This window comes from Copadichromis virginalis, linkage group LG6 (genome assembly GCF_057382275.1).
Source record: "Copadichromis virginalis isolate Kocher_CV1m ecotype Utaka linkage group LG6, C_Virginalis_male_GT1.1, whole genome shotgun sequence".
Classification (NCBI taxonomy): domain Eukaryota; kingdom Metazoa; phylum Chordata; class Actinopteri; order Cichliformes; family Cichlidae; genus Copadichromis; species Copadichromis virginalis.
In genome coordinates, this window is record NC_140623.1 from 28,114,391 (window position 1) to 28,129,329 (window position 14,939).

Below are 14,939 nucleotides of genomic sequence, written 5' to 3' on the forward strand. Positions count from 1 at the left end.
GGGTCAAATGCATTCTCTGAATACCACAAGACCACAAGGGACAAGACCAACACCAGTTAACCTTTTACATTTCAACTAACCACTCAAATAGCAAATCTGTTAGCCAGCAGGAACTTTATTAGAATGGGAATAGATTATCTCTTAACGTTAACTAAAAGAAATCTAACAAATCTAACTACAGAAAACAACAACAACAAAACAGTAGTAATCTGACTACACACGGTAGCCAGATTCCTACTGTGTTTCATGGCCTTGAGCAAGAGCTGAAGACAGTCTCACAATTATCACCAAAATGATGCACACCCTGCTGTCAAAACAGTCAGAACCCAACGGCAGGCCAGCACTGAACGGAAAGTAAGAAGTAGATGCCAATCATGTGCTAGGTGTTTGCTAACACATTGCCCGAGGAACTTGACACGTTGCTATAGTGATGTACTTTAAAGCTCCCTTTGGCAATCAAGACGCCTCGTGCCGGTTGAAACTTGCCTTTTCTTTTCCTAGTGAGCGTTATTTAACAGCGATAGACTTTATCAGTTAATTTTCAGTTATCCTTGATGCATTTGGGGCACTGCAAGCAAACATGTCAATGTTGGGTAGAAATCTGCAGTTTTCCTGCAACAACACAAATGTGTAAGCAGGGATGCAAATCTCACAGAGATTGAAACACGCTGCTGTTTCACTCGGGAGCTTTTTGTGTTTACTCAGAAAATAAACGTTCGGTGAGTCATGTTCCACCATCATGCTCTCAATATAAATCTGACACTCTCACTTCACACTCAATGCAATAAACAGTAACTATGCAGCAGCCCTCATTTGCCATGCTATGATCCATTTCCATGAAGCTGCACTGACATGCCACCGTACTAAACATAGCCCCGAAGAGCCTCAAATCAGAGTTTTACAGTTACTTCCAACAGGCCAGTACCAACAAACAAAACAGATAAAATCTCTGATTGTTATGTAGCTTGATAACATTCCTTTGCTTATAAGCAACATTAGCATAGGTCTGTGTCTCTTGTATGCATGTATGCACACAGGTGCAGGATTGGATAGATGTACTGACACTTTGATGGTGAGGCTTAACTGGAGGTGCGTAGCTGCTTTCTGAGGACGTGAAGTCTCACACAGAGTGTGTGCTTCAGCTTGTCAGAGTAATCGCCATCATTATAGCAATTACTCAGCCTGACAGCCTAAGTTTATCCTCTCAAGTGAGAGTGTTTGTCTGATAAACTGTGGACACTCAAAAAGAGAGCTTGTTGAGGAAGTCGCCACGTTAGCTGACTGTTACCAGAACAAGGGAAGTAGAACCACACTATCAAACACGCACGGTTCGTCCTGCCTTTGCTCTTTACGGCAGCCTCGTAATAGATATAAAAAGCGATTTTCTGAATCGACAGCAAGCAAACCAAGCATGTCCTCTTTTAACTGGCGATATGTGTGCTCCTGATGTGTGTTGCGTCTCAGTTAAATGCTGACTCATGTGTTACTTGAACCACAACTCTTCTTTCGTTGCTTTGTTCTGCATTTTGAGTTGTTGCTGCACAAACTGAAAAGTTTTAAATGACTCCCATGTGATTCCCCCCCCTTTTTTTTGCTTTGCTGAAATCAGGACTGGGACAATATCTGTTGCAAACACACCACACTTGGGAGCAATTACAGCTTCAAGCCTTCTTGGACACATCTGTGCTAGTTTAAACTGGTTACATAGTTATATTCAAATCTAACATGAAGGCATAATAAACATTAAAGTGTGAGGTCAGACTAGATGGGAGGAAAACATTTAGAATTAGGCCTTTACATCATTCCACAGATTTGTACGAAAGCGACCACCTTTACTCACTGTAATTATCTTTTTTATATGCCATAATTTAGCATCTTTAGCATCCCCCGCTTCTCCATTTAATAATAATAATAATAATAATAATAATGGATTGGATTTATATAGCGCTTTTCAAGGCACCCAAAGCGCTTTACAATACCACTATTCATTCACTCTCACATTCATACACTGGTGGAGGCAAGCTACAGTTGTAGCCACAGCTGCCCTGGGGCAGACTGACAGAAGCGAGGCTGCCATATCGCGCCATCGGCCCCTCTGGCCATTTAATTTGACAAGACAGGGTTAGAGTCAACAGCACAGGTTTTCACTGGGTAATGTTGTGTGTCTTACTCACCCACAACCATGACATTGAACTCAAAGCCTTGTTTCATGGCCTTCCTCCTCATTTGCTCCAGGATGGCATCGATGCCCACATAGCTGGTGTCGCTGATCGGGGTCTTCTCCCCCTTAGCTTGAGGTTGGGGCTTGGTGGCTTCAGACATGTTGCTATGGCTCAGATTGACCTCTGACCCTAAGGGACACAAAGAGGGGGACAAATTAGTGTATTTTGTTGGTGTTTATCCCCAAAGCTTGATGTTTGAGCACATTAGTTTATGAAGTTAACGTTTAAATTTAGTACATTTGAACAAGCAACATAAATTCAAGTGAAACCTTATTAACTGCAGTGAACACCAAGTTAGGAGTGCAAATCATACACGATACTCATCTGAGAGGCTGACTTCCTGTGTGAAACAGGATACCAGACTCAAAATTCATAGCACCAACCCCCTTTTACAAGTTACTGTGTAAATGAGACATTATAGAAGAACAAGAAACTTTCCAGCAACCACCTCACGCTAGCAACCCATTGCACAAAAGCTGTTGACTTTTTCAAAAAATAATGATGTGGAAGTTGGAGCCACAGTCAAACAATGCAGCTGTGTTTTGCAGTAAAGATAAACTAATAAGGAAGACAAAAGAACAGACCTCGGTGGAAGAAGCGACCAAATATAAATCACAGCTTACCTCACTTTAAGGCGGATCAATTGAAGGCGAAGGCTGTGTGCCAAAGCACTGCTGCAACAGGCAAAATAAAAAAAACAGTTCAACCCTACCAACTGTACTAGTATGTGCTTGCATCAACAGCAAGACTCACTCCTATGGTAGGAGGAGATATCATTTCCTGTACTGTGACAGCGTGTGCCGATGCCTGCGTGAGGTCTGCAGTCAAAGACACTACAAACCACAGACGTGTACCTGAAACTGAATCTGTTACAGCCATCCTGGATTTATCTTTATATGAGGCACGCTAAAACAACAGCTTGTCCATAAAGTGCTTTCTGCAGCATCATGCCTTTTAACGCTATAAATATAAATGAAGCAGTTATGACAATGAACTTTCTGATACTGCTCCCTGCTCAGAGTTTCTCTCTTCCTGGGTATGGGTAAGACAAAAACATTTTTTTGTGAGCGTTTTGTTTTTATATTGATACCATGCTGGTTGTTTACAGGCATAGAAAACAGAGATTTACCCACAGAGGCTGAAAGTCAAAGACTCACAAGATTGTGGGTGTCCACTCTCAAGTGGACACCATTAGTCAGCACAAGCCTGAAAACCACAGACTTTTCTACTTTACAAGTCATGCATGCTTCCCTTAGCCAAGATTAGAAAAACAGTGCACACATGTTCACCGATATATCTATTAAAATAACTGGGTAACACAAAAAGTAGGTAAACTACATGCATGACGAGAAGGTAGGAAGTTAAATAAGAGTTTTCAAACAGGAATGGCTGCAGTGCTATCAGACTACCTTGACAACTTTCCTTTTGGTTAAACCTTACAGTTAGGGTTGGCCCTTAACCACCATAACTTTAGTTATGCTGCTATAGGCTCAGGCTGCTGGGGGACGTCCCATTCTCCACTCACTTTTGTCGACTCCCTGCGCATTCATGCGTCACTAATGCATGTCATTACCATCTGTCTACATTGTCCCATAGTTTGTGTTGTTTCCTGTTCATGGTGTCTCTGTGTCATCTTTTTTTCTACGTTCCTCCACTTAGCAACCAACTAACCGGTGTAGCAGACGGCTGCCCCTTCCTGAGCCTGCTGCAGGTTTCTTCCTGTTAAAACTGAGTTCTTCCACCCCACCGTCTCCAAGTTCTTGCTCATTGGGGAGCATTTGACCATCACTGGTTCTGTCTCAAAGATGGGTGCTTCAATTTATAATACAAAGCACCCTGAGAAGCTTGTGTGAGCTTGTGCGATATACATAAACCTGAACTGAACTGAATGTCTACTAACATAACATAATTTCAACCTTCTACACACTTGCATAATACTGAGTACGTCTGAAATCAATGACCGCTTCTTCTCTGAGCGAGACAAAGAGCCACAATTTTGGACCACGAGTAAGGTTATTGCACCTTCAGCAGTCTCTGTGGTATCCATCAGACCTCTGACTTTCAGACTCTGATGGCCAAATGTTTAGTGGACGAACTACTCATGTGGCTTGATAAAATTCAACAAATCAATCATCAGGCAATAAGTGATCACTAAACAATGCATTTCTCTTGAGAAATCACTCAACTGAAATTAAAATGCTATTTCTTTTTCAATTCGATGGGGGGAAAATCCATCCACCACAACAATTCAGGAGTTTAACCCATGCTGTGATGTAAACCTCCTGGCAATACTGCACAGTGTGATCATTTCGAGCAGCACAGCTGTCCTCAGGAAACCCAACACATAACTGCTGTCTGTTGGACATGATACAATAAGGTTTTTGGATTGGTATTTCTTTAGCCTGTGTTTCAGAATATTTGTACAGGTTTACAAATTGTTGTTTGGCTAACTATGCACAATGACATCAAACGTGAATGCAACAGTAGCTTCTTGAATGACAGAATGAAAGATCGCTTTAATGACGATATCCAGAGCATTTGCCAAACTGCCTTCTGGTCACCCTGACCATGCCAGCCCCAGACCACCTACTACGTTATAAGTCTGCTTTCTAATAATGGACAGCCACCAGCTAGGTGGGGCAAACAAGCCAGGCTACTGAAATCCTGCAAAAACAGACAAATGTGTGATACACGTAGGGAAAAAGGAGAACAAGTATCAATACCAGGAAAGTGCCTGAAAGCTCTCTGCTGTCAAGCATACTGAAACTGTTTTTAAAGTCACTTCTCCTTTTCCAAGGAGAACCAAGAACTTTCATTTTTAATCTCTGAGCTAACCCACAGCTAATTGATTAATATAATTAATCGCTGAGCTATACATTAACTGACCACTAGCGGGCATCTACTTTACTAAGAATTATTTGTGGTCTTCACGTACATAAGAGCCAATTCTGCTAAAACCATTTTTTCATCAGATCTTGATTATAATGTTGTAAAGTTCCACAAGAAAAGCACCAATAACGCTTGCTAGTGGCAGAACATATTAATCGCCAAACCTCATTCATAAATGAACAGAAACAAAGGCTGTGACTCAGATCATGATTTGGCTGCCACAGCCGTTGAATAAAGACTGCTTCTACATGAGAGAGACTCAGCAGAGTCATCATAATGGAACAACATATCAAACTGTGAGATGCAAGCAATTGATGGCAAAGTGCAGTGGACTACAACGATGCATCAAGGAGCCTCAGCGAGCACCTATACCGATAAAGCACACTACATTTATTTTACCGCCCTTGAATCTTACTTCAAATGAAAACAGCTTTATTAATCTGCAAAAATATTCTGTCTTAAGATCACTTTGAAGAGGACAAAAGAAGAAAAAAAAACCCCACTAGACAGAGGATGTTTTGCCTCGTAATATGAAAAAGCAGCACTTTGGGATTAACTGATTTCAGAGCTCTGTTTAATGAATGGAGAGGAGTTCAAGCCTTTTCCCTGCATGAATGGATAGATCCCATCAAAGAGATTGGAGTAATCTCTTGTTAGTTATTTTCAAATGAGGGCACTTTATGGGAAGCTGACGTTCATTTGCACTCAAGATGGCATCTTGCTGTTTTGTTCTTGCTCTTTAGAAGTCGACACAGTTTTCCACACAAACATATTTTATGTTGTCTTAATGGCGAAATGTGTCTTTATTTAATAGGAGTTGCATGCTACAAAATAATTGCTCTATTAAAACGAGTTTCAGTTGTGCACGTTTTCTAAAAGATTTCCTGTTTGTCACAGAGGGCCTCACAGCAGACAAACCACAGCATTTACATCCGCACTGAAACGGTTTGTACAGCTTAAAGGCATACACCAGCAAACTGTACTCATGAGGATCAATTAATTTGCCACAAGAAATATCACTTAGCACTTGTACAGTATCCTCCATTTCTCTGAATTTAACCTTGTCAAGTCTGTGAAAGTAATCCCGAGGTTGTTAGACACGTCATCGGGGATATTTTAGCCTTACAGAGTTTTGTACATGCAGATACTGCAAAGGATATTTAGGCCTTATCTTATAGAAATGTACCACTGAATAAACCGACTATTGTTTAATGAACTATTATTTCTTATCATTTTCCATAGCGATCCCATTTGATACCTAATGTAATAGAAATGGACTGACATGTAGATCGTGCTTTTCCAGCCTGAAACGACAAGTCCTATTTAACCATACATTCCTAAAGTGCTTTGGTCTATAGACTTCTTTTGCCTTAAATCGACAACCAAGTTAGAATCACTGACTGACTTAACGTGCATGTCTATGAGCTGGTGCAGGACATGGAGGAAGCCCATGCAATTACAGAGACAGCTTGCAAACTTTGTACATAAAGTCCCGTAGCGATCAGGACAGTGAAATCTGAAAACCTCTTAGATTTAGGTGACAGTGCTACAGAACATCTCAGTTTAAAATAGATAATTATCTGCATCTACTATATGAAAAAGCTTTCACAAAGCCTGCAATAAACTGTCTCTGACTTAAATTTATGTCATACAAAAATATGAACTATTCTGGGAGAACCAAGTTGTTGAATTTCATGCAGTTGCCCTTTGACACATGTAGCACACGGCTGCTGATAGTTTGCCCTAGCTGGGTGGTTTAGGTGAAGGTGCATTATCAAGGACGCGTGACAACCCCTCGCTCACTGGTAATTAACTGGAAAGTTATCTGCCCTATTCTTACATGGCCCCATATGGGCATTACTCAGACTTCGTACCAGTCAGGGGGCAGATTAAAGACATTTTAATCTCCATCAGGTAATGTCCTCAGAGGACTGCGGAGGGAGTGAAAGTGAGGAGAGCTCAACATCCACGACTCACAGAACAGAAATGATTGCCATTTATCTTCAACACCAGCAGTTTTTTGTAGACAAAAACACAGAACGGCTTTCAGGCAGCAATTCTTATATCTTAAGAGTAGAAAGATAGACCACTTTGAGATTTCAAAACTTGCATACAGCTGACAGATCAAAAAGTGCAATCCTGGACACCAAACCCACTGCATTGTAATATAACCTTCCTGGAAAACTAACACACAGTATTACTCTTCCGTCAGATATAATACTCTGTTTGGCTGTAACAGAGAATCCCCTTCCCATTCCACATTCACACATAACTCAACACTCCCTCCCAAGCCCTTCATTAAAATCCCATCAGGCATATCATATCCAACTCTACATTTAATATTCACCAAGTGAAACTTGAACATGCCTTCCCAAGAAACAAAGCCTTTATTGTCTTCTCGAAAAGCCTCCTCAAACCAAAGAAATTCAGTTTCCATCGATCCGCGGACGCCACATCACCACTTTTCAGCCCTGCTTTAAATTACATGAAAGTTTTTCTCTGTTATTGTTCGACTACAGCCAAGACCCTGACAATGCTGCAGAGGGAAAAGGAAGCAGGAGGTGAAGGAGAGATAGAAGAAATGAGTAAAATGAATCAGTGCGTGTACAGCATGTAATTAGCGCAAATGAGCCAAACTGTTTAAACGCTGTGGTCGATGACTGACACTTTGAAATTTGTGCATTTTGAGGATTTTACAGCACCCCCCTAAAGACTTACTGTGAGGCTTTTTAGCCTTTATTTTTGAGATGACAGTAGAGTAGACAGGAAAACAAAGAGTGGGGGTTGGGGAGAGAGCAGCAAATGGTCAAGATGCACTCAAACCTGGGCCCTGGCAAAAGCAATATGCTGCTTAACCCAGTATTTGAGGATTTTACAGCTGGACATAACTTTCTTTTTTTCTGGATTCAAACAGTTCATCAGATAAATGGTTTAAAGTGCATGAAGCTACAAAGCTACAAAAGTTTCTAGCCTCATAGAAAGGAAAGACAGAATTATGAAAAACTTTTTGCTAGTATCCTCCGAAGCAGTCAGAGAGTATTTAACTTTGTTGCACTGAGGCTCATCAGAATGCCAAAATAACCAAGGACATGGTCTGCAAATTACTCGTGGCTAGAATTCCTACATATATTGCATTGGTTGAATTTTTGTTTACATGCAGCAATGTTAATAAGCAGCATCTCTGTTATAATAAAATACAAACACAAGACTTGGTTTATGTCTTGGACTCACTTGAGTTTTTAAAAATCTACTGAACTTTACATTTTCAGATCTTGATTACCTCCCTGAAAGTTACTTGTTAAAGAGTCAGATTCTTTACTCTAAGTGAAGCGTTTAATGTCTGTTGACGAAAAAAGAAAAATTCTCTGGGAAATCTTGATTAGCTCTTATACTTAAATCACTGATAAGTCCACTTTCATTCAATTAATCTTAATAATGAGGGTAAATGTGCATTACAGTTTGAGATTCTCCTTTTTCTTCCTGTGTTCAAAACCTCTCCAGTCCCTCCTGAGGGGAAGTGAACCCTGGGTAAAAGGAAGATCAGGTTTGTTGTCGCACTCACACAGCTTTTTAACATCATCTGCTTTCTGAATGCTCTGTTATGTTTTTAAAAGTCATGGTTCCCATGAGTCAAATCCCCTGATCCTTTCCTTTCCCATGTGTGTGTGTTTGTGTTTTTCTGTTGCTGTCCTCATCCCTTCCTCTCTTCTTAAACCAGAAATTACATTTCCAGAGGTGGCGTCTCGCTCTCGAGAGGAAGAGATCGTTAAATTTTATGCCAGCTGCTGTCTAGAGTTCAATAGATAGACCAGAGAGAAGAAGGAAGCCACAAGAGTACACAGTAATAGAAGTGTGGGGTTAATATATGCACAATTTAGCATCCTCTAATAATTTAATGGAATGTTTCTATGCCAAATATCAGTTAAAGAATTTAAAAAGATTTTCATCTTCAGGCAAAATTGCATTAAAACTCAGTTCTACTCAAAGCTGCTGTTTTTTTTAACCATTTTCACCAATAGTTGCAATATCAGACAAAAGTATCCTATAGAAACTGTGACACAGACAAAATAACGCAATTAAAAAAACAAAACAAATAGAGCATACAATATTGCACTTACACTTCAAATATATGCCTATATTAGCATCAACTCCTGCTACAAGGGCGTACAACATTGTCTTCAAAGAAATGAGATAAAACTGAATCACCTAAATCACACAAGCATGAACGAATTCTTGTGAAGGACTCCAGTCATAATGATCACATACGCCAAACACAGGTCTGAAGTTTAAACACACAAAAGCTATAAAGTCGACTAGTCTAAATAACACGACTGCGTATCGTGTGAGAATGCTACGAATTCTTCTCCACAGCACTAGCTCACATTTCCTTTTTCCGTCAAGGTCTATTTCCAAGTGGTGTTTGTATCATCTTATCCATATTGTAAACGCTCAATCCACAAGTCCTTCTTAAATCCTCATGAAAGCCTATGACAGGTTTTGCCTGGTGAAGCTGACAGCAGCACAGGCCCCTAGCTTAATCCTTCCCTGTGTTCTGTTTGATGGAGATAACATGATGACATGTTTACAGAAGGCAGTGACAGAGCGAGGCTGACAGCTCAAAGTTGGAAGGGTAGTGGAGCCTCTCACTGGGCTCTCATGTGTATCCCTGACAGAGGAAATCCCTCAAACATAATCCCCCCCAATCTGTAAGTTCAAACCACAGGAACACAATGATTAAAAAGGGACCTATTATCCTTTGCATTCTAGTAGACTAGCTTTGCATGATTCTTATTTCAAAATAATCTTTATTTATCTGCTGGGCCTTTTTGCAGCCCCTCAGTTCACACTGAAACAAGCTGTTTTAGCTCTTTTGCCTACACTTTGTTACACTTTCTTCTAATTAACTGAAGGTTTCAAAAGCAAGTCTGAGCGGCTGCTGTATAATGTCTCAGTGGCATAATAATGATCCAGGAGTAGAAAAAAATTGGGGGGGGAAACCCCTAACAGATCCACTTTTAAAGGTTCTCCTTTCTCTGTAAAATGGCGTGATTTTGTGAGGTCAGTCAAGGAAAGAGCTGACACAAACTGAAATGAGAACTCAAGAAAAGGTCTGGAAAAGGCTACTGGCCCACTTCATCTTTCAGTCTTGTAACATGACAGCCCACTGAGAACGCAGCCGCTGTCCCGGTGTGGAGCAAAAGCAGATGGTGTTGATATGCTTGTCACTCGTAAACGTCTGTTAAGGACCTTTAACAAAATACCTCACAAAGATTGAAAGAGTGAGAGTGGATGACCAGAGAAAGCTGTAAATGGAGGACCCTTTAGGTGAAGGACGAGTCAAGAAAAGAAAAAAGGAAAAGAAACATGAGCCAAGTGAAACAATATCAGTGACAAGCTGAAAAACAATAGGAGAATACAAAGCCCAGCGCAGCAGGGCAGACACTGTGGTGCTGTGTACCACTGTGAGAGCCCGCTGTTCTGGGCAGCACTCAGCAGACTGAGAGACCACAGCTGTAACTCAGAAGCCCGGGCGTTTCTGAGAAACATGGAAGGGGAACTAGGAGGGTCTCACCACAGAACCATCCACAGCTGCAATAAGGGAAGTAGGATAGGGCAAAGGACAAACAAAGACCATAAAGGAATAAATCAAGCAACCACTAAGCATCAAGTGGGAAAGGGGCTGGCTTGTTTGCATATATCAATGGGCAGCACTTAATTGGGGGAAATGAGAAGCAACTCGCTGTGCACAAATGGCTTCTGCACTTCTTCTGCACACAGTTTTGTTGTACCCTTTATCTGTTCAGAAAAACATCCAGCTAATCGGGTCTATTAACGGACCCTTTTCAATGCAATTATATAGACAAGCTACAAGTCAAGACTTCAGAGTGAGCCAAAGCTAAAAACTGATTCTAATTTAAAGAACCATGAGGTATCCATGTGCAAGCCATAGACCAAATTGTATCATTTTCTATTACCAGTTTAGAGTCAAGATGCCACAGCAGAGCATAATATTATAGACTGGTGCAGTTCTGTAGAGCAGACCACCGCAAATAATAATCCACTCTAACCCCCTCCACCCACCCAGTGTCGGCAGGTCCTCAAACTGTCACCTCTGACAGGACGTGACATGTCTGACTTCCTCCAGGCACTGACATACGTACAGACAGAAAATGTCAGCTGTGGGCAGATAAACAAGCCATTTTTTAAACAAAATGTGACATTTATGACTCGTGCATTTTTATTTCCTACCACCACCTGACAAAGACAAGAATGAATAAAAACTTCACAATGGCGAACAAGAAAGACAAGCAAGCTTTTAACATGTGGGTAAAAGGTGTGCACGCTAATGTGTGAAAACATATTGTCAGCCTGTTTCTTAATAGTAAAACAAGTTCACACTACTCCTCTCCACTCAGCTCTTCTTCCTTCGGGGAAAATTCTTTGGTCAAGAACACCAAAAGTGTGTTGAATGTCAAAAATGACACCAGCAGTGGGTTATGTGTCCACAGGGGTGGATTTATACCTTTAAAGGATCAGGTTTGAAGTCTTTATGCGCTCGCAAAACAACAATAAGTCTCTGAAAATGATCCATCTGCCAAAGCTCACGATAATGCAAGACTTAATTACAGAAGGGGAAGTAACCCCCTTCATTTATTTTGGGCTGCTAGCCCCAAACAATCCTAATGAAGCGTTTACCTGTTGTGATTGAATTACTTATTATTATCCAGCTACAGTAATCTGATTAGTAGCATGTAAACAATGGATGACTGACTTTAACCAAAGGATTTTGTAATAATGCTTCATGTAAATCAGACGTGAGGCATTAGGAGTAAGTAATATCAAATGTATTGTGTGATAAGCTGTAACAGTGACAGCAGCACGACTGCTGTGGGGAAAAACACATTTAAATTAATTTCCTAATTCAATAATGTTCTGGTGGTATTGTGGCGCTACAGTGACTTCAGGGTAGCAACACAAAATGCATGCATTTATTCATGCAGACGCAATACGCAAGGATGAATGCATCTCTTTACTTATCAGACATTAAGATGAAATGCAGCTGGTTCGTGTTGGTTAACGAGAACATTTCCAATAACACAACAAGAGAGCAAATGGAGCGGAAAGATCCATCTGCTACATTAGCTATGAGATGAGTGGGATTCAAGGGCATCGTATCCAACAAAGCAACTGTTCAGCTACTGTACTAAAAAAATGGGTAAGAGAAGATCATCGGAGACACCAAAAGTATGAGATCACAGCTAAAGTGACTAATCACATCCTTGCACAATTTTCTTCCTGCTTGAAGCAACTGACAGGAGTTAGAGGAAGAGATAAGTCCTTCCCTGAGAAAGTCTCAAGGCAAATCTCAAACTCACAACATGACCTGTTTGACTCTTCACCTTTAGCTGAACTTGGCAACAAACTCTCTGGAGAGAAGACACAAGGGATTGACAAAATTAAATCACATCACAACAGCTTAGGTCCATCGGTCCTTGGCTAATCCACTGCACTGGATCAAACAGAGCCTTGAAACTGTGATGTGAGGAGAGCTGAGGCTAAAAGAAGGGATCCTTACTACAGAGAACCCTGGAGGCATGCAACTTAAAGAGGAATACGGGCTACCCTGATTGGTCAATCACTCTGCCTCTTTATGCGAGGCTGACTACCCATCCATGCTTCAGAGTTGAGGACACAATGGGGAGGGAAAGCAAGAAAGAAAGGGAGAGGGTGGGAGGAGGGGGAAAGTAAGGAGGGGGGAGAATAGCAATGCTGACCCCCCAAACTCTTCCCGATAGTTGAACAATAGGAAAGAAGAAGAAGAGTGGGAAAGGGAGAAAAATTAAGGTATTTACACTAAATTTGGCTAGCTGTACAGATCTCCTGCAAAAAAACCCCCCCATCTAATCTACTCCCAGCTTCAAAACTTTACTTTCTGAGCACACATGAAGCACCTAGCAAACTAACTCTGACACCAAACAGCCCCAGAGGACACATTTACCCCCTCCCCACACACCGACACACCGCCCTTTTGTTTCCCTTTCCCTCCCTCTTACAGCCTGCCCCCTTTTATACTTTTTCTAAAACCATTCCCCACTGTTACTGCGAAACAGAAAAGTACACGGTAAACATAAAAATCCACAACTCACCCAACCCTTTCCTCTCCTCTCTTTCTTCCTCTCAATCACAGATTCAGCTGTAGAGGCCAGGCTGCCGCTTCTCCTCCCGGCCACGCCCACACGTGGTCATGTGACTGCCATCCCAAGTGGCTAAGAAGGCATTCGGCAGTCACACCCCTCATTCAAAGAAAGTGAATGAGGAATATTGTGGATATAGCGAGCTATCCTAAACCACATTTATTATAGATAAAGTTTTATGTCTTTATGGGAAAAGGAAATTACAAAAGAAGAGTGTGTGTTTGCACAATACAACAGGCAATACCTACTTCCCTGTCCTTATGTGTGCCCATATGCTCTCTACCACCCCCAACTGCTTTGCTTCACAGCAAGAAGTGTAACAGATTATCTGTGTGTGCACACTAACAGCATTTGGTCTTTCCTTCAGTCCTCATTGCGCCTCTTTCTGAAATAATAGGCAGCACACACACACACCAACATGCATCCTCTCCCTCCAGCTGTAGCTGACTCATGACCAAAACCATGACTAATTCAGAACATTTCAGAGTTTATAAAAATAAAACTACATAAAGGAATATTTTGCGAAAAATGCTGTAAAAGGATCTACTTGTTTTATGCACCGTTCCCTTTTCAGCTTCGATTTCCCTCTAAAAACTGGCAACAAGGAAATAAGCTCATAGTTTGTAAGAACGCCCCCACCCCCAGTAAAGCTTACCAAACAATTAGTGAGTGTTGTTTTGGAGGGTTATGTGTTGACCAGGTATAGTGGCTTCCTGTGGTCCAAGGCGGTTGATATAAAGACTCAAGGAATGATTAACTTTAGTTGTTTTCTTCTCCTTTCAGTTGTTATGCTTAGCCAGCTGGGCTTTAGCTTTGCCTCAGTGGGCTTTAGGTACACTCTTAATTGGTAGACGTAAGAGAAGTCTTTGCCGTTTTAACCTGCAACCAAAAACCCAATACGGTTATTTCCAGTGATGCCAAACTACTTGTTTTCCAACAGAAAACGTATGTCCTGGATGTTCCCCCTGTTACACATGCTGTTTTTATTTTGCTGTGGTAACCCAGCACCGCTCAGTGTATGAAATAGTCGTGTAAGAACTAGACTGTACTTGTGTGAAGCTGCACTGAAGTAAGCATTGGCTGCGAAACAGCAGAAAGTATTTCCAAATCCCAAATGTTCCTTGGAAATGTGTAGGCCTTGTGCTCCTGCTTCCTGTGTCCCTCCTCTCCAACAACATAGAGGTTCACATTGATCAAATCCATCCCTCCGACTGAGAAATACTAATAGTGCAGTCAGCGTGCGAGGAGCTGTTTTCTGAGAACAGATTTTTATGAATAAAGACAAAGAAAGATTTCTGCTACAAAGTGGATTTAATCTTAACTTACTGGAAGAAGAGCGTGATTAATTTGTTCCTTTGTTGACTTGGCTCTGCTTTTTTTTTCCATCAGCATGCAGGCTGAAGGTCTGACAGAGGTTTTCATAACATTCAGCAGAAATACTTCCTTCCTGTCAAAAATGGAGCTGAATCTGACTCTTGGCAGCGGTTTTGTTGTGAATATGAAACCAAAGCAAACGTGCAATATGGTGTGTTGTGGGTATCAGGTACCCAAACATATTCACTGCTGTTATCAGTTTGCATATACAAGCTACGAGTTTTTAAGATACACCTATTAAGAAATCTCAAACATAGAA

General features: G+C 41.2%; 1 protein-coding gene across 6 annotated transcripts in view; it reads right to left on the bottom strand.

Annotated features, from left to right (window-relative positions):
- septin9b (septin 9b) overlaps positions 1-14,939 on the bottom strand; it is a 70,587-nt gene that overhangs the window by 14,146 nt on the left and 41,502 nt on the right. For 4 of the 6 annotated variants that reach the window (XM_085459666.1, XM_085459667.1, XM_085459665.1 and 1 more), the window contains one exon: positions 2,175-2,351. In XM_085459666.1, the coding sequence (XP_085315792.1) occupies positions 2,175-2,351 (177 nt within the window). Of the gene's footprint in view, positions 1-2,174; positions 2,352-2,845; positions 2,975-13,258; positions 13,334-14,939 lie in introns of those variants that run through there. The other 2 variants (XM_085459669.1, XM_085459670.1) reach the window with 2 other exon arrangements.